Source organism: Schistocerca americana, chromosome 7 (genome assembly GCF_021461395.2).
Source record: "Schistocerca americana isolate TAMUIC-IGC-003095 chromosome 7, iqSchAmer2.1, whole genome shotgun sequence".
NCBI classification, from domain to species: Eukaryota; Metazoa; Arthropoda; class Insecta; order Orthoptera; family Acrididae; genus Schistocerca; species Schistocerca americana.
The window spans coordinates 42,793,592-42,812,048 of record NC_060125.1 but is presented as its reverse complement, the minus strand read 5'-3'; the positions used below and the strand labels follow the sequence as shown (position 1 = coordinate 42,812,048).

General features: G+C 43.5%; 1 protein-coding gene across 1 annotated transcript in view; it reads left to right on the top strand.

Moving 5' to 3' along the window:
* Window positions 1-18,457, top strand: part of LOC124622681 (fibrillin-2-like) — a 631,069-nt gene that overhangs the window by 452,824 nt on the left and 159,788 nt on the right. Inside the window, 1 exon segment of the mRNA XM_047148470.1 lies at window positions 18,310-18,448. Within this exon segment, the coding sequence (XP_047004426.1) occupies window positions 18,310-18,448 (139 nt within the window).

Below are 18,457 nucleotides of genomic sequence, written 5' to 3'. Positions count from 1 at the left end.
TTGCGAAGGTTAGGTGGACGGCGGAAAGACACTCTTGGTGGAGTGGGGAGGATTTCATGAAGGATGGATCTCATTTCAGGGCAGGATTTGAGGAAGTCGTATCCCTGCTGGAGAGCCACATTCAGAATCTGATCCAGTCCCGGAAAGTATCCCGTCACAAGTGGGGCACTTTTGGGGTTCTTCTGTGGAAGGTTCCGGGTTTGAGGAGATGAGGATGTGGCTCTGGTTATTTGCTTCAAACCCGAAACCCCAAACCCGGAACCTTCCACAGAAGAACCCCAAAAGTGCCCCACTTGTGACGGGATACTTTCCGGGACTGGATCAGATTCTGAATGTGGCTCTCCAGCAGGGATACGACTTCCTCAAATCCTGCCCTGAAATGAGATCCATCCTTCATGAAATCCTCCCCACTCCACCAAGAGTGTCTTTCCGCCGTCCACCTAACCTTCGCAACCTCTTAGTTCATCCCTATGAAATCCCCAAACCACCTTCCCTACCCTCTGGCTCCTACCCCTGTAACCGCCCCCGGTGTAAAACCTGTCCCATGCACCCTCCCACCACCACCTATTCCAGTCCTGTAACCCGGAAGGTGTACACGATCAAAGGCAGAGCCACGTGTGAAAGCACCCACGTGATTTACCAACTGACCTGCCTACACTGTGAAGCGTTCTATGTGGGAATGACCAGCAACAAACTGTCCATTCGCATGAATGGACACAGGCAGACAGTGTTTGTTCGTAATGAGGATCACCCTGTGGCTAAACATGCCTTGGTGCACGGCCAGCACATCTTGGCACAGTGTTACACCGTCCGGGTTATCTGGATACTTCCCACTAACACCAACCTGTCAGAACTCCGGAGATGGGAACTTGCCCTTCAGCATATCCTTTCTTCTCGCTATCCGCCAGGCCTCAATCTCCGCTAATTTCCAATTTCAATTTGCCGCCGCTCATACCTCACCTGTCTTTCAACTTCATCTTTGCCTCTGTACATCTGCCCCGACTGACATCTCTGCCCAAACTCTTTGCCTTAACAAATGTCTGCTTGTGTCTGTGTATGTGTGGATGGATATGTGTGTGTGTGCGAGTGTATACCTGTCCTTTTTTCCCCCTAAGGTAAGTCTTTCCGCTCCCGGGATTGGAATGACTCCTTACCCTCTCCCTTAAAACCCATATCCTTTTATCTTTCCTTCTCCTTCCCTCTTTCCTGACGAGGCAAACATTGGTTGCGAAAGCTAGAATTTTGTGTGTATGTTTGTGTTTGTTTGTGTGTCTATCGACCTGCCAGCGCTTTTGTTTGGTAAGTTTCATCATCTTTCTTTTTAGATATATTTTTCCCACGTGGAATGTTTCCCTCTATTATATTCATATCATATATATATAAAAACAAAGATGAGGTGACTTACCGAACAAAAGCGCTGGCAGGTCGATAGACACACAAACAAACACAAACATACACACAAAATTCAAGCTTTCGCAACAAACTGTTGCCTCATCAGGAAACAGGGAAGGAGAGGGGAAGACGAAAGGAAGTGGGTTTTAAGGGAGAGGGTAAGGAGTCATTCCAATCCCGGGAGCGGAAAGACTTACCTTAGGGGGAAAAAAGGACAGGTATACACTCGCACACATGCACATATACATCCACACATACAGACACAAGCAGACATATATATATATATATATATATATATATATATATCTATATATATATATATATATATAAAAAACAAAGATGATGTGACTTACCAAATGAAAGTGCTGGCAGGTCGACAGACACACAAACATACACACAAAATTCAAGCTTTCGCAACAAACTGCTGCCTCATCAGGAAAGAGGGAAGGAGAGGGAAAGACGAAAGGATGTGGGTTTTAAGGGAGAGGGTAAGGAGACATTCCAATCCCGGGAGCGGAAAGACTTACCTTAGGGGGAAAAAAAGGCGGGTATACACTCGCACACACACACATATCCATCCACACATATACAGACACAAGCAGACATATTTAAAGACACATATCCATCCACACATATACAGACACAAGCAGACTAAATATGTCTGCTTGTGTCTGTATATGTGTGGATGGATATGTGTGTGTGTGCAAGTGTATACCCGTCCTTTTTTCCCCCTAAGGTAAGTCTTTCCGCTCCCGCGATTGGAATGACTCCTTACCCTCTCCCTAAAACCCACATCCTTTCGTCTTTCCCTCTCCTTCCCTCTTTCCTGATGAGGCAACAGTTTGTTGCGGAAGCTTGAATTTTGTGTGTAAGTTTGTGGTTGTTTGTGTGTCTGTCGACCTGCCAGCACTTTCATTTGGTAAGTCACATCATCTTTGTTTTATATATATATATATATATATATATATATATATATATATATATATATATATATAAAAACAAAGATGAGGTGACTTACCGAACAAAAGCGCTGGCAGGTCGATAGACACACAAACAAACACAAACATACACACAAAATTCAAGCTTTCGCAACAAACTGTTGCCTCATCAGGAAAGAGGGAAGGAGAGGGGAAGACGAAAGGAAGTGGGTTTTAAGGGAGAGGGTAAGGAGTCATTCCAATCCCGGGAGCGGAAAGACTTACCTTAGGGGGAAAAAAGGACAGGTATACACTCGCACACACGCACATATCCATCCACACATACAGACACAAGCAGACATATGTAAATGTTTCCTTCCATTATATATATATATATATATATATATATATATATATATATATATATGTGTGTGTGTGTGTGTTTTGCCCTTAAAGAGCGCATTTGGACTAAACTACATGGCCAGTTCCTTTTGCTGCCTTCCTTGCTGCCCAAACTTCCCTCATTCGCTCGCTGTGTTTCTGTTTCCGGTCCTCTGTCCATGCTTCTTGTCGGCTTTGTGTCTTCGGCTTCATCTTGATTGCCTTTTTGGTTGCCCATATTTCTTTCATCTTCTGGCTGTGATCTTGCTTGCGTACTTCGGTCCATTTTATGCCTGTTCGTTTGTCGCATTGTATCTCATGTAGTTTACTTTTCTTAATGATGTTTCTGAACTTTATTCTGTCGTTTATTGTGTCTGCTGTTATGTTGAGCTGGTTCAGGTCGTTTTCTACCTCTGCCACCTATTTGTTGTTTCTAGTGGTTACCCAGTCAAAGATCTGTTTGGTCAGCCTGTGGGATGGCATTCTGTATAGGTGTCCATAGAATTGTAGTCTGCGTTTTCTAATCTTTTCCGTGATTGTCTCCGTATGTTTGTACAGTTCCTCTGTAGGTTTCTTGATCCATATTCCATTGTTGTTAGTTGCGCCAAATATTTTCCTAAGTATTTTCCGTTCTACTTTTTCTAATTGTCTGATACGTGTATGCCCTAGGATTAGTGTGGTCTCTGCTGCATATAGTGCCTCGGGGAGCACCACCGTGTCGTAATGGCGTAATTTGGCTTTTTGTGAGATAGACTTCTTGTTGTAATGATTCCACACTACTTCGTATGCCTTGTCCAGTTTAGCCTTTTATTTCTTCGTTTGAGTCTCTGTTATGTCCACTCATTTGTAGTGTTTCACTGAGGTATTTGAAGTTTGCCGTTTTGTAAATCATGCCATACTTCGTGTTCAGAGATGAGAGTTTCTTTCTGCTCATAAACTGTGTCTTTTCGTAAGAGATCTGTAGTCCAGTTTTGGAAGCGATTTCGTGCAGTTTTTCAATAGCGTCTTTTGTTTCCTTTATACCTTTCGTGACAATCGCCAAATCGTCTGCAAAAGCCAGGCATTTAATCTGTAGGTTTCCTAAGGTTATCCCCTGTTGTGATGTTTCCCATTCTTTTATGACCTTATCTAACACCAGATTGAAAAGGAGAGGTGAGAGACCATCACCTTGTCGGACACCTGTGCGAATTTCAAAGGGCTCTGATAGTTCCCCACAGAACTTTACTTTGGAGGTCGTGTTGGTTAAAGTTTGTTCTATGATAGCCCGTGTTTTGTTGTCTACTTTGTATTCTGCTAGAATTTTGAAGAGAGTTTTCCGGTCGATGGAGTCGTACGCCTTTTTGAAGTCAACAAAGGTAATGATCAGGTTCTGTTTGTGCTGTAAAATCATTTTCAGGTTCCAAATTTGTTCCGCACAAGACCGCCCCTTTACGGAAGCCTGCTTGGTATTCCCCAATCAAGTGGTCGGTTTGGCATTCTAGTCTGTTCAGTAAAGCTTTAGAGAGGATCTTGTATATGACCGGCAGTAGGGATATTCCTCTGTAGTTGTTCGGGTCAGTCTTGTCACCTTTTTTGTGTAGTGGGTGTATCAGGGCAGTTTTCCAGTCGCCAGGAATTTTCATGGTCTTCCAGATGTCTTCCAAGATCCTGTGGATGTCTTTGGTGAGTTCTGGGTCTTGCAACTTCCAGATTTCCGCGATGATGCCATCTTCTCCTGGTGCTCTACGATTCTTGAGTGACTTTATTATTTCTTTAACTTCTTCTAGAGTTGGAGGTTCACTATCTGGATTGTATGCGCTCGTTTCTGTCATCATTTCTTCCATGGGGGGGGGGGGGGGGGGGGGTCCATGTTGAGCAGTTTTTCAAAGTACTTTGCCAGAATGTCACAATTGTTTTTGGTATTGGTTTCTAGGGTTCCATCCGGTCTTCTGAAGCACAAGTTGGGTGGTTGATATCCAGTCATATTTTCTCTGAACATTCTGTAGAAGTTTCTTGTATTGTTCTTCATGAAGTCCGATTCGATCTCTGTCAGTCGCCGTTTGTCATACTGTCGTTTTTCACTGCGAATGATTTCGCTTGATTGCTTCGGTGTTTTCAAGAAGTTCATCCAATTCTCTTGGGATTTATGGCTACTAAATTTTTTCCATGCACTGATTCGTTGGTCAATAGCTTGGTCACATGTGTGGTTCCACCAACGGTGTTTCCATGTTCGTGGTGCTTGTGCTAGTTTCATGGCCTCTCGGATTCTTCGTGAAAGTTGTGTCCAGTCTGTCGTTTTCTCCATTTTAATTTTGTGTAATATTTGTGTCTGGTTTAAAGTAACGTATTCTGGATCTGGTCTAACAATTTTGTTCTTCTGGAGCTTTTTCTTGGGCAAAAGACGAATCCTGATCTGTAGTAGGTGGTGGTCTGAGTCGAAGTAGCCTTTACGGGTGTCTATGTTCAAAATTTCTTTTTGTGAGTCTTTCTGCACTATTACATGGTCGATTTGTAGTTCTTGCTTTCCGCTGGGGAATTTCCATGTGGTAAGTTTTCGTGTTGGTTTCTTGAATTTTGTTGACATAATGGCGAGGTCGTGGCTTTTGCAAAAGTCTGTCAGATGTTTTCGGTTTTTGTTGGTGTCCTTGTGTGGAGTATGTTTTCCTGTGATATGTCTGTATATCTTTTCTTTTCCGAGTTTGGCGTTAAAGTCTCCCAGTATTATTTTGACTCTATGTGCAGGAATTTTTCTGATAGTTTCTTCCATTGTCGTCCAGAAGTCATCAATTTCGTCCGGGTTTTTCCTGTTGTAGTCATTAGTCGGTGCATGTGCATTGATTATTGTGTAGGATTTATTGGCCGATTTCACTGTGATGGTGCTGATTCTTTCGTTTGGTGACGAAAAGTCGATTATGCTGTCCGTGATGGACCTGTGTACTGCAAATCCTGTGCCAAAAAGCCTTAGGTTTTTCAGTTGTCTCGATGGTTTTCCTTTGTATATTCTGAAATTCTCCGTGTTGAAATGGTCTTCGTCTGTGAATCGTGTTTGATTTGAAATTTTTCGAGAGTGTCTGTCAGTTGTTTCATCTTTCCTGTCTTCATCAGTGAGTTCACGTGGAGTGTGCCGATGTAGTGTTTGCGTTTGGTCTTGAGGGAGTTTGAGAAGCTCCGATTCTTCTCATGATGTCCGTGAGCCCCCGGAATCCGATGCTCACGACAATCCCAATCTATTGACTGGGGCCCGGGGTAATGAGATTTTTCTCGTTGTACCATCATGATGTTTAGTAGTTGGATATATGGCATGCTGCCGAGTACAACCTGACTTTCCAGATCAGGAGGTCGGTTGAGGCCGCCACTGACATGTGGAGCAGACACCTTTTGTAGCCGCCCACTGTGGGAACAGACCTACTAGTAGTTTTGGCCGCCCCGAGTATTTCATTTCCTCGGTACCACCTATATTTAGGAGGCATTCCCCTATCCGCCACCTGGGGAGGCGCTCGGTTGCGGGTCTACTAACCGCCCCTGCTTGTGTCTGAATGTGTGGATGGATATGTGTGTGTGTGCGAGTGTATACCTGTCCTTTTTTCCCCCTAAGGTAAGTCTTTCCGCTCCCGGGATTGGAATGACTCCTTACCCTCTCCCTTAAAAGCCACTTCCTTTCATCTTCCCCTCTCCTTCCCTCTTTCCTGATGAGGCAACAGTTTGTTGCGAAAGCTTGAATTTTGTGTGTATGTTTGTGTTTGTTTGTGTGTCTATCGACCTGCCAGCGCTTTCGTTCGTTAAGTCACCTCATCTTTGTGTGTGTGTGTGTGTGTGTGTGTGTGTGTCTATATATATATATATATATATATATCTAAAAACAAAGATGATGTGACTTACCAAATGAAAGTGCTGGCAGGTCGACAGACACACAAACACAAACATACACACAAAATTCAAGCTTTCGCAACAAACTGTTGCCTCATCAGGAAAGAGGGAAGGAGAGGGGAAGACGAAAGGAAGTGGGTTTTAAAGGAGAGGGTAAGGAGTCATTCCAATCCCGGGAGCGGAAAGACTTACCTTAGGGGGAAAAAAGGACAGGTATACACTCGCACACACGCACATATCCATCCACACATACAGACACAAGCAGACATATTTAAAGACAAAGAGTTTGGGCAGAGATGTCAGTCGAGGCAGAAGTGTAGAGGCAAAGAAGTTGTTGAAAGACAGGTGAGGTATGAGTGGCGGCAACTTGAAATTAGCGGAGATTGAGGCCTGGCGGATGACGAGAAGAGAGGATATACTGAAGGGCAAGTTCCCATCTCCGGAGTTCGGATAGGTTGGTGTTGGTGGGAAGTATCCAGATAACCCGGACGGTGTAACACTGTGCCAAGATGTGCTGGCCGTGCACCAAGGCATGTTTAGCCACAGGGTGATCCTCATTACCAACAAACACTGTCTGCCTGTGTCCATTCATGCGAATGGACAGTTTGTTGCTGGTCATTCCCACATAGAATGCGTCACAGTGTAGGCAGGTCAGTTGGTAGATCACGTGGGTGCTTTCACACGTGGCTCTGCCTTTGATCGTGTACACCTTCCGGGTTACAGGACTGGAGTAGGTGGTGGTGGGAGGGTGCATGGGACAGGTTTTACACCGGGGGCGGTTACAAGGGTAGGAGCCAGAGGGTAGGGAAGGTGGTTTGGGGATTTCATAGGGATGAACTAACCACAAACAAACACAAACATACACACAAAATTCAAGCTTTCGCAACAAACTGTTGCCTCATCAGGAAAGAGGGAAGGAGAGGGAAAGACGAAAGGATGTGGGTTTTAAGGGAGAGGGTAAGGAGTCATTCCAATCCCGGGAGCGGAAAGACTTACCTTAGGGGGAAAAAGGCCGGGTGTACACTCGCACGCACACACACACACACACACACACACACACACACACACACACATATGTGTGGATGGATATGTGTGTGTGTGCGAGTGTACACCCGTCCTTTTTTCCCCCTAAGGTAAGTCTTTCCGCTCCCGGGATTGGAATGACTCCTTACCCTCTCCCTTAAAAACCACATCCTTTCGTCTTTCCCTCTCCTTCCCTCTTTCCTGATGAGGCAACAGTTTGTTGCGAAAGCTTGAATTTTGTGTGTATGTATGTGTTTGTTTGTGTGTCTATTGACGTGCCAGCGCTTTCGTTTGGTAAGTCACATCATCTTTGTTTTTAGATATATTTTTCCCACGTGGAATGTTTCCCTCTATTATAAAACATAGATGATGTGACTTACCATACGAAAGCCCTGGCAGGTCGAGAGAAACACAAACAGACACATACATACACACAAAATTCTAGCTTTCGCAACCAATGGTTGCTTCGTCAGGAAAGAGGGAACGAGAGGGAAAGACGAAAGGATGTGGGTTTTAAGGGAGAGGGTAAGGAGTCATTCCAATCCCGGGAGCGGAAAGACTTACCTTAGGGGGAAAAAAGGACGGGCATACACTCGCACACACACACACATATCCATCCACACATATACAGACACAAGCAGACATATTTAAAGACAAAGAGTTTGGGCAGAGATGTCAGTCGAGGCAGAAGTGCAGAGGCAAAGATGTTGTTGAATGACAGGTGAGGTATGAGTGGCGGCAACTTGAAATTAGCGGAGATTGAGGCCTGGTGGATAACGGGAAGAGAGGATATATTGAAGAGCAAGTTCCCATCTCCGGAGTTCGGATAGGTTGGTGTTAGCGGGAAGTATCCAGATAACCCGGACGGTGTAACACTGTGCCAAGATATGCTGGCTGTGCACCAAGGCATGTTTAGCCACAGGGTGATCCTCATTACCAACAAACACTGTCAGCCTGTGTCCATTCATGCGAATGGACAGTTTGTTGCTTGTCATTCCCACATAGAATGCGTCACTGTGTAGGCAGGTCAGTTGGTAGATCACGTGGGTGCTTTCACACGTGGCTCTGCCTTTGATCGTGTACACATTCCGGGTTACAGGACTGGAGTAGGTGGTGGTGGGAGGGTGCATGGGACAGGTTTTACACCGGGGGCGGTTACAAGGGTAGGAGCCAGAGGGTAGGGAAGGTGGTTTGGGGATTTCATAGGGATGAACTAAGAGGTTACGAAGGTTAGGTGCACGGCGGAAAGACACTCTTGGTGGAGTGGGGAGGATTTCATGAAGGATGGATCTCATTTCTGGGCAGGATTTGAGGAAGTCGTATCCCTGCTGGAGAGCCACATTCAGAATCTGATCCAGTCCCGGAAAGTATCCTGTCACAAGTGGGGCACTTTTGTGGTTCTTCTGTGGGAGGTTCTGGGTTTGAGAGGATGAGGAAGTGGCTCTGGTTATTTGCTTCTGTACCAGGTCGGGAGGGTAGTTGCGGGATGCGAAAGCTGTTGTCAGGTTGTTGGTGTAATGCATCAGGGATTCCGGACTGGAGCAGATTCGTTTGCCATGAAGATCTAGGCTGTAGGGAAGGGACCGTTTGATGTGGAATGGGTGGCAGCTGTCGTAATGGAGGTACTGTTGCTTGTTGGTGGGTTTGATGTGGACGGACGTGAGAAGCTGGCCATTGGACAGGTGGAGGTCAACATCAAGGAAAGTGGCATGGGATTTGGAGTAGGACCAGGTGAATCTGATGGAACCAAAGGAGTTGAGGTTGGAGAGGAAATTCTGGAGTTCTTCTTCACTGTGAGTCCAGATCATGAAGATGTCATCAATAAATCTGTACCAAACTTTGGGTTGGCAGGCCTGGATAACCAAGAAGGCTTCCTCTAAGCGACCCATGAATAGGTTGGCGTATGAAGGGGCCATCCTGGTACCCATGGCTGTTCCCTTTAATTGTTGGTATGTCTGGTCTTCAAAAGTGAAGAAGTTGTGGGTCAGGATGAAGCTGGCTAAGGTAATGAGGAAAGAGGTTTTAGGTAGGGTGGCAGGTGATCGGTGTGAAAGTAAGTGCTCCATCGTAGCGAGGCCCTGGATGTGAGGGATATTTGTGTATAAGGAAGTGGCATCAATGGTTACAAGGATGGTTTCTGGGGGTAACGGATTGGGTAAGGATTCCAGGCGTTCGAGAAAGTGGTTGGTGTCTTTGATGAAGGATGGGAGACTGCATGTAATGCTGTGTCTGTATGTGTGGATGGATATGTGTGTGTGTGCGAGTGTATACCTGTGCTTTTTTCCCCCTAAGGTAAGTCTTTCCGCTCCCGGGATTGGAATGACTCCTTACCCTCACCCTTAAAACCCTCTTCCTTCCGTCTTTCCTCTCCTTCCCTCTTTCCTGATGAGGCAACAGTTTGTTGCGAAAGCTTGAATTTTGTGTGTATGTTTGTGTTTGTTTGTGTGTCTATTGACCTGCCAGCACTTTCGTTCGGTAAGTCACATCATCTTTGGTTATATGTATGCACACACTGATGCTCATAAATTAAGGATAATTGCAGAATCTGGTGGCACTACACAAAACTGGTGCTAATAGCATAGGCACATAGAGGACACACAGGACACGGATCTGTAAGTCCACAGTATTGGAGATAAGTTGAGAAAACTGTCCCGAAACATATCTGCTACAAAACGCCACTGTTTCCTGTGCATGTACCCTGACATCAATATGGGATATGATCACCAAGCACATGTACACTGGCCGCACAATGGGTTGGCACACTCTGGATCAGGTGGTTGAGCAGCTATTGGGGTATAGCCTCCCATTCTTGAACCAGTGCCTGTTGGAGCTCCTGAAGTGTCCTAGGGGTATGAAGAAGTGGAGCGATACGTCAACCAGGAGCATCCCAGACGTGCTCAATGGGGTTTAGGTCTGGAGAACAGGCAGGCCACTCCATTCGCCTGATATCTTCTGTTTCCAAGTAATCCTCCACAATAGCAGCTCGGTGGTGCCATGCATTATCATCCATCCCGAAGAAGGTGGGACCGACTGCACCCCTGAAAAGGTGGACATACTGGTGCAAAATGACGTCCCAATACGCCTGACCTGTTACAGTTCCTCTGTCAAAGTCATGCAGGGGTGTACGCGCACCAGTCATAATCTCACCCCACACCATCAAACCATGACCACCATACAGGCCTCTTTTAAGGACATTAAGGGGTTGGTATCTAGTTCCAGGCTCACACCAGATGAAAGCCCGGCAAGAATCACTGTTCAGACTATACCTGGACTTGTCCGTGAACATAACCTGGGACCACTGTTCCACTAACCATGTACTGTGTTATTGACACCAGGCTTTACGGGCTCTCCTGCGACCAGGGGTAGAGTGGAATGCACCTTGCAGGTCTCTGGGCGAATAAACCATGTCTATTCAGTCATCTGTAGACTGTGTGTCTGGAGAGAACTGTTCCAGTGGCTGCGGCAAGGTCCTGACCAAGGCTACATGCAGTACTCCGTGGCCGTCTGCGGGCACTGATGGTGAGATATCGATCTTGTAGTGTTTTTCGCTGTGGAACTCCCATACTGTAGCGCCTGGACATGTTTCCTGTCTGCTAGAATTGTTGCCATAATCTTGAGATCACACTTTGTGGCACACGGAGGGCCCGTGCTACGTCCTGCTGTGTTTGACCACCCTCCAGTCGCCCTAGTATTCTACCCCTCATAATGTCATCAGTATGTGTTCTTTGAGCCATTTTAATTACACAGTCACCATTAGCATGTCTGAAAACGTTTGCACACTTACTCGCTGCACTGTACTCTGACATGCACCAACACATGTCGGCATATGTGGACTGCTGCCAGCACCACCGTGCGATGACCGCAGGTCAAATGCACTGCATGGTCCTACCCCGAGGTGATTGAAACCCGCAAACCGCCCACCAGAGCATTGTTTCATCATGTATCAGCATTGTCCTTAATTTATGAGCGTGAGTGTATATTTCTATTTTGAGAGGCCAGTGTCAGAATACCCAGACTAATGAACAGGGGTTGACAAGAGATTCACAAACTTACACCACTTATTACCCAAACCACCCATTTCTGAGCCAAAGATATTGTTTGAGAATGGGAAGAGTTAGCCCAAAATATAATACCATGAAAATAAGCAAAGTAGGCTACTTTTTGTGTCAAATTATCCTTTACTTCAGATACCATTCGAATAGTAAAAATGGCAGCATTAAATCTTCTAACAAGGTCCTGAATGTGGGTGTTCCATGACTTGTTTACATTTATCAGCACCATACTGCAAATTAGCATAAACACATGAAATTATTAATTAATTAATGCTGTTTCTCATTTTGTGCAGAAAAATTATAATAACAAAATTATGTAGTCAAATTTTGGACTCTACCATTAGTTGTGACAAAATCTGCCATGGAAAATGGTAATAGTTTGGAACTTTGATGATAATTATTGTGTTTGTTAATTAATGATTCAAAGTATTGTACAGGAAAACAGGACTGCCAGACTTTCTGTCAGTGTAGGTCACCTTTCTCAAATATACTGATAAGTTCATAGCATTTTGCGTGTTGTGAACTGTATCGCTGACATCAGTTAATTATATTTCCAAATTATGAGTGCCCCAGAGAAAACTAATTACATCAACGTTAACAGAACAACCAAAGTGATAACCTGGACAATAAATTCATGTAAAATTAAGTCTAGATAACACTGTGAGATTTTCATGTAAGTGTTACATTCCAGTAGATAAATGTATAGAAAGTAAGATAAAAATTAGCAAAAACAATTTTATTATTTTTGGGAGTAGAAAATACATAACAGGTTGGAAGGATTGGCCACACTACATCACATCTGGAATAAGAACGGACAAAATAGATAACAGAATACTTTTTAGAGAAAAAACACAAAAGGCAGAATACCATGAAACAAAGAAGTCTGCAAATGGGAGGAAGTAGACGCAGAAAGAAAAGGAATGGCACTCTCAAAGGATGAAAGAAGTCTGGGAGCAACAAAAATTAAACACAAAGAAGCAAAACCAAAGTTGCTTTACCATGTCCTCCATAAAGGTTACTCAAACAATAAATAACACATGAGTGTAGATGATTTCTTATCCTTCTCGTATTTTATCTACAATGGAGAACATGGTTGTTGAAAACTTTGTGCAACAGTAATATTATGCTATTCGGTTGTCTCTCTCTGTAGCCAGCATGTGTATCCATTCAGCTTTGTAGCTGCTGTGCAGAAATTCCAGGTTTAATATCCAGTATAAGCAGGGATTTTTCTTTGATGGGAAAACTGGAAGAGGGTGCACTCAGCCTTGCGAGGCCAGTTGAGAAGCTACTTAATGAGGAGCAGTGACTTCCAGGTTGCAAAGCTGAGATTGGCTAGGAGAAAGGTGTGCTGACTTCATGTCCCTACATACCACCGCCAGTGACCTAACTGGCAGAGTATGATACAACACCTGGTCACCATTTTAAAGTCTTCAGGATCTGGTTGTGGAGTTAATTTTTAGTTTATGTTGTTCAAATATGTAGCAGGCACCATGAAGACAATGTTGCTCCAGCATGTTTGCTACAATATAACAATTTTCGCAACTATTGTCCCTGTAATTTATGTATTGACTAGCTTAAGTGAGTATGAAAACTCACAAAATTCCACATATCTCTGTTACTGAGTGACCTGTTGCAGTAACAAGCCCACTTACAGTGCTCATGCATAACATAGAAACAACATTTCTCCAAGGAGAAACATGCCTGCACACCTCTGACAAATATTTGTTAGCTGTAATCAGATAAGCAATTTGAATATGTAAGATTTGACTTATTGTGAACAATACTCCTGTCTTACAGTGCTAGTGCTGCTTGGCTGAGCTTATGTATGAACATATCTCTCAAGCAAGCTAATACCATCAACAAAACTCAGTCTGTATCTAGTTGCATCTTATACCTTAGTTTCAAACTTTCTCTCATATCACCCCCCCTCCCCCACCCCCTCCCCCAAGATCTCTACCTCACCAAACCCTCTGACAATCTCTCCTTCCTAATCCATAATTTTTCATCTCCCTCCTTTGTGGACCCACAATGTTATATTCCACCCACTTCCTCCTCCCCCCCCCCCCCCCCGCTCTCTCCTCTCCACCCTTCCTTCCTCCCTCCCTCCCCCCCCCCCTCCCTCCCTCCCTCCCTCTCTCTCTCTCATGTTTGTTTCTGTACCAGCTACTTTTTTCATCTTCACTTTAATTGTACAAAACCAAGTCTCTTATATTTTTACCTTCTTGACCCTAGTGTACATCCACTTGCTATCTACAGGATTATGAATTGTCTCCATTTTCTGTCTTTTACTCATCTTCATAGAATGAAACTAGAAAAAGAACAGTTTGAGGTAAAGAATAAATTCAACAACACCCTGTAACCCGACAACAGAGATGATGTCAGTACACACAATCAAAGTCAAAGTTGGCAGTCATGGAGGTGTATAACAGTAAAATTAGTTTTCCATTACATACAAGTAAATGATAAATGAGTGATAAGGAAGGAGTTCCGTGATTTGAAGATAGAATGGGGTTGGTAAGAGAGTGGGGACTAACAACAGTACAAATACAAGAATTACTTTGTAACAGATAGATGTAGGATTGTTAATTACAGATAAATGGGATAGGACAGATCACAGAGAGTCTGAATAGTAATTAGTCTACTGGATAAACAATTGAGTTTGAAAGCAGTGAGGTGCAGCTCTTGGGAATTTGGACTAAACAAGCACTTATACAAAAAAATGTCCGCAACAATAGAATGACCAAAATGAGGAACAGTTTGGATATTGTGAGCAGCTAGAAAAATGAGAGGTAATATTCACGTAAGTGAAAAAATTATGTTAGCAGTAAAGAAACATTCATATGTGCTCAGCATACTAAATATTTCTCAAACACTGTTTGGACACAGGATACTTGCCACACACACATATCACTCTGCTTTTGAGTATATGCTTTATGGCTGAATACTGTCACTGCTAATTAAACTGAAGGTGTTATCTCCAAAGAAAGGAACCATTTGATGTTATGAATTCTATAAACAGAAAGAAAATCAAATAACTTCCTTGGTGTGCCCGCCATCCATTTGCATGAATACAGGGCTATTACAAATGATTGAAGCGATTTCATAAATTCACTTTAGCTCCATTCATTGACATATGGTCACGACACACTACAGATACATAGAAAAACTCATAAAGTTTTGTTCGGCTGAAGCCGCACTTCAGGTTTCTGCCTTCAGAGCGCTCGAGAGCGCAGTGAGAGAAAATGGCGACAGGAGCTGAGAAAGCGTATGTTGTGCTTCAAATGCACTCACATCAGTCAGTCATAACAGTGCAACACTTCAGGACGAAGTTCAACAAAGATCCACCAACTGCTAACTCCATTCGGCGATGGTATGCGCAGTTTAAAGCTTCTGGATGCCTCTGTAAGGGGAAATCAATGGGTCGGTCTGCAGTGAGCGAAGAAACGGTTGAACGCGTGTGGGCAAGTTTCACGCGTAGCCCGCGGAAGTTGACGATTAAAGCAAGCAGGGAGCTAAACGTACCACAGCTGACGGTTTGGAAAATCTTACGGAAAAGGCTAAGGCAGAGGCCTTACCGTTTACAATTGCTACAAGCCCTGACACCCGATGGCAAAGTCAAACACTTTGAATTTTCGGTGCGGTTGCAACAGCTCATGGAAGAGGATGCGTTCAGTGCGAAACTTGTTTTCAGTAATGAGGCAACATTTTTTCTTAATGGTGAAGCGAACAGACACAATGTATGAATCTGGGCGGTAGAGAACCCTCACGCATTCGTGCAGCAAATTCGCAATTCACCAAAAGTTAACGTGTTTTGTGCAATCTCACGGTTTAAAGTTTACGGCCCCCTTTTCTTATGCGAAAAAAACGTTACAGGACACGTGTATCTGGACATGATGGAAAATTGGCTCATGCCACAACTGGAGACCGACAGCGCCGACTTCATCTTTCAACAGGATGGTGCTCCACCGCACTTCCATCAGGATGTTCGGCATTTCTTAAACAGGAGATTGGAAATCTGATGAATCGGTCGTGGTGGAGATCATGATCAGCAATTCATTTCATGGCCTCCACGCTCTCCCGACTTAACCCCATGCGATTTCCTTCTGTGGGGTTATGTGAAAGATTCAGTGTTTAAACCTCCTCTACCAAGAAACGTGCCAGAACTGTGAGCTCGCATCAACGATGCTTTCGAACTCATTGATGGGGACATGCTGCGCCGAGAGTGGGAGAAACTTGATTATCGGTTTGATGTCTGCCGAATCACTAAAGGGGCACATATCGAACATTTGTGAATGCCTAAAAAAACTTTTTGAGTTTTTGTATGTGTGTGCAAAGCATTGTGAAAATATCTCAAATAATAAAGTTATTGTAGAGCTGTGAAATCGCTTCAATCATTTGTAATAACCCTGTACATATCCCACACTTATGAAGTACGTATTTGTTACAGTCATAATTACATCTTCAATTCCAAGTTCGTTCCCTAATCCGCTTTTCTGTTTTCCTGTTTAGTAATTCCCAGCATACATATCTCGACTGCTCACTGAATTACCCTAAATTTTTTAATAGTTTTTACATTTACAATCCATGTTTCACATTCAGAAATAAAAATTGCTTGTCTACACTGATTGAACTTTGGAAAATCCAGGATGTAATAACTACAATATTAATTAGGACATATTACTACACACCACATAAGCAAACAGACACATTTAATAGAAGAGTGTCGGATTATGTTAAGGTTTTGTCTAAAGTCCTTCATCAGATCTGGAACACACACACACACACACACACACACACACATACACTAATCACATTGTAATTGATTTTTCAAGCCTACTTTTTTGTGTTGAGTTCCTCCATTCTATGTACACTGGATTCAGTTCACTGCAGTAGAATAAAGGTGGTTCCAATAAGTCCCCTTTGTTTTATCAATTCTGGTACCTAACACTGCTATAATTCTTTCCTCTCTCTCTCTCTCTCTCTCTCTCTCTCTCTCAAATTTATTTTTTAAAGGGGGGGGGGGGGGGGGGGGGATACCTCTCGCTCATCAGGGGCTACACTAATTGAGAATAGACCAACATTTGAAAATACCATGGTGTTTATTTACTGAAAAAAATTGGGGAGTTAATGCACTATTCAAACCTGTGATTGTAGTTATAGCTGTACAAACAAAAGTATATGATATCTGAACCATTTTATTGATGTGAATTATGGTCTTTCCACAATCTGTTCCAAAAACATCGTTCATGTGAAACCCAACTCACACTTTTCTCACATAATATACTGAAAGCTTTGGGTCAAGGCAGTCAGAGAGATACAGCATTTCTTGACTTTCTAAAAGCATTTGACTCAGTACCACACCTATGCTTATTGCCAAAAGTACAATCATATGGGTGAAATGTGTGACTGCATTGATGACTTTTTGGTAGGGAGGACACATGTTATTGTGGGGGTTGGGTTGTTTTGGGGGGAGGAGACCAGACACCGAGGTCATCGATCTCATCGGATTAGGGAAGGACAGGGAAGGAAGTCGGCCGTGCCCTTTCAGAGGAACCATCCCAGCATTTGCCTGGAGCGATTTAGGGAAATCACGGAAAACCTAAATCAGGATGGCCGTCCTGCCGAATGCAAGTCCAGTGTGCTAGCCATTGCGCCACCTCGCTCAGTATGTTATTGTGGATGGAGAGTCATCATCAGAAGTAGAAGTAATTTCAGGTGTAGCCCATGGGAGTATGATGGGAGCCTTGCTGTTCATGTAGTACATCATTGGCCTTGCAGACAATATTATTAGTAACTTCAGACTTTTTTGGAGATGGTACAGTTATCTACGATGAAGCACTGTCTTAAAGAAGCTGCATAAATATTCCGTCAGATCTTGATAAAATTTCGAAGTAATACAAAGATTGGCAACTTGCTTTAAATATTCACAAATGTAAAACTGTGCACTTCACAGAACGAGGAAACGTAGTATCGTCTGACTATAACATCAGTGAGTCATTGTTGGAATCAGTCAGCTCATACAAATACCTGTGTGTTGACGCTTAGTAGGGATATAAAATGGCCTGATCACATAGGCTCAGTTGTGGGTAAAGCAGGTGGCACACTGGTTTATCAGTAGAATACTGGGGAAGTGCAATCAGTCTAGAAAGGATATTGCTTGCAAATAATTTGTGTGACTGGTTTGAGAATATTGTTCAAGTGTGTGGGACCCATACCAAATAGGATTCACAGGGGGTATTGAATGTATGCAGGGAAGGGCGGCATGAATGGTCACAGGTTTGTCTGATCTATGGGAAAGTTCACAGAGATACAGAAGGAACTGAACTGAAAGACTCTTGAAGATAGCCATAAAATATCTTGAGAAAATCTGTTAACGAAGTTTCTAGGACCAGCTTTAAATGATGACTCTAGGAATATACTACACCCCCTGTATATTGCTCTCATAGGGATCATGAGGATAAAATTAGAATAATTACTTCATGCACAGAGGCATTCAAACAATCATTCTGCCTGTGCTCCATACGTGAATGGAAAGGGAAGAAACTCTAATAACTGGTGCAATGGGACATACTGTCTGCCATGCACCTCGCAGTGGTTACAGAATATAGATGTAGATGTAGTCGTGGTGGTTATTTTCCATGTCATAATTTGTGGAAGGTAGTGTTCGTTTATATGGAAAGATGTTACTTTTTTTGCAGGTTGTCCTTGAAGATATTAATGAATGTGAAGAACTGGAGAATCTTTGTCGGAATGGGCACTGCACAAACACTTTTGGCAGTTTTATGTGCTCTTGTAATGATGGATTCCGGTTGCATGAAAACAATGCACAGTGCATAGGTAAAGTCT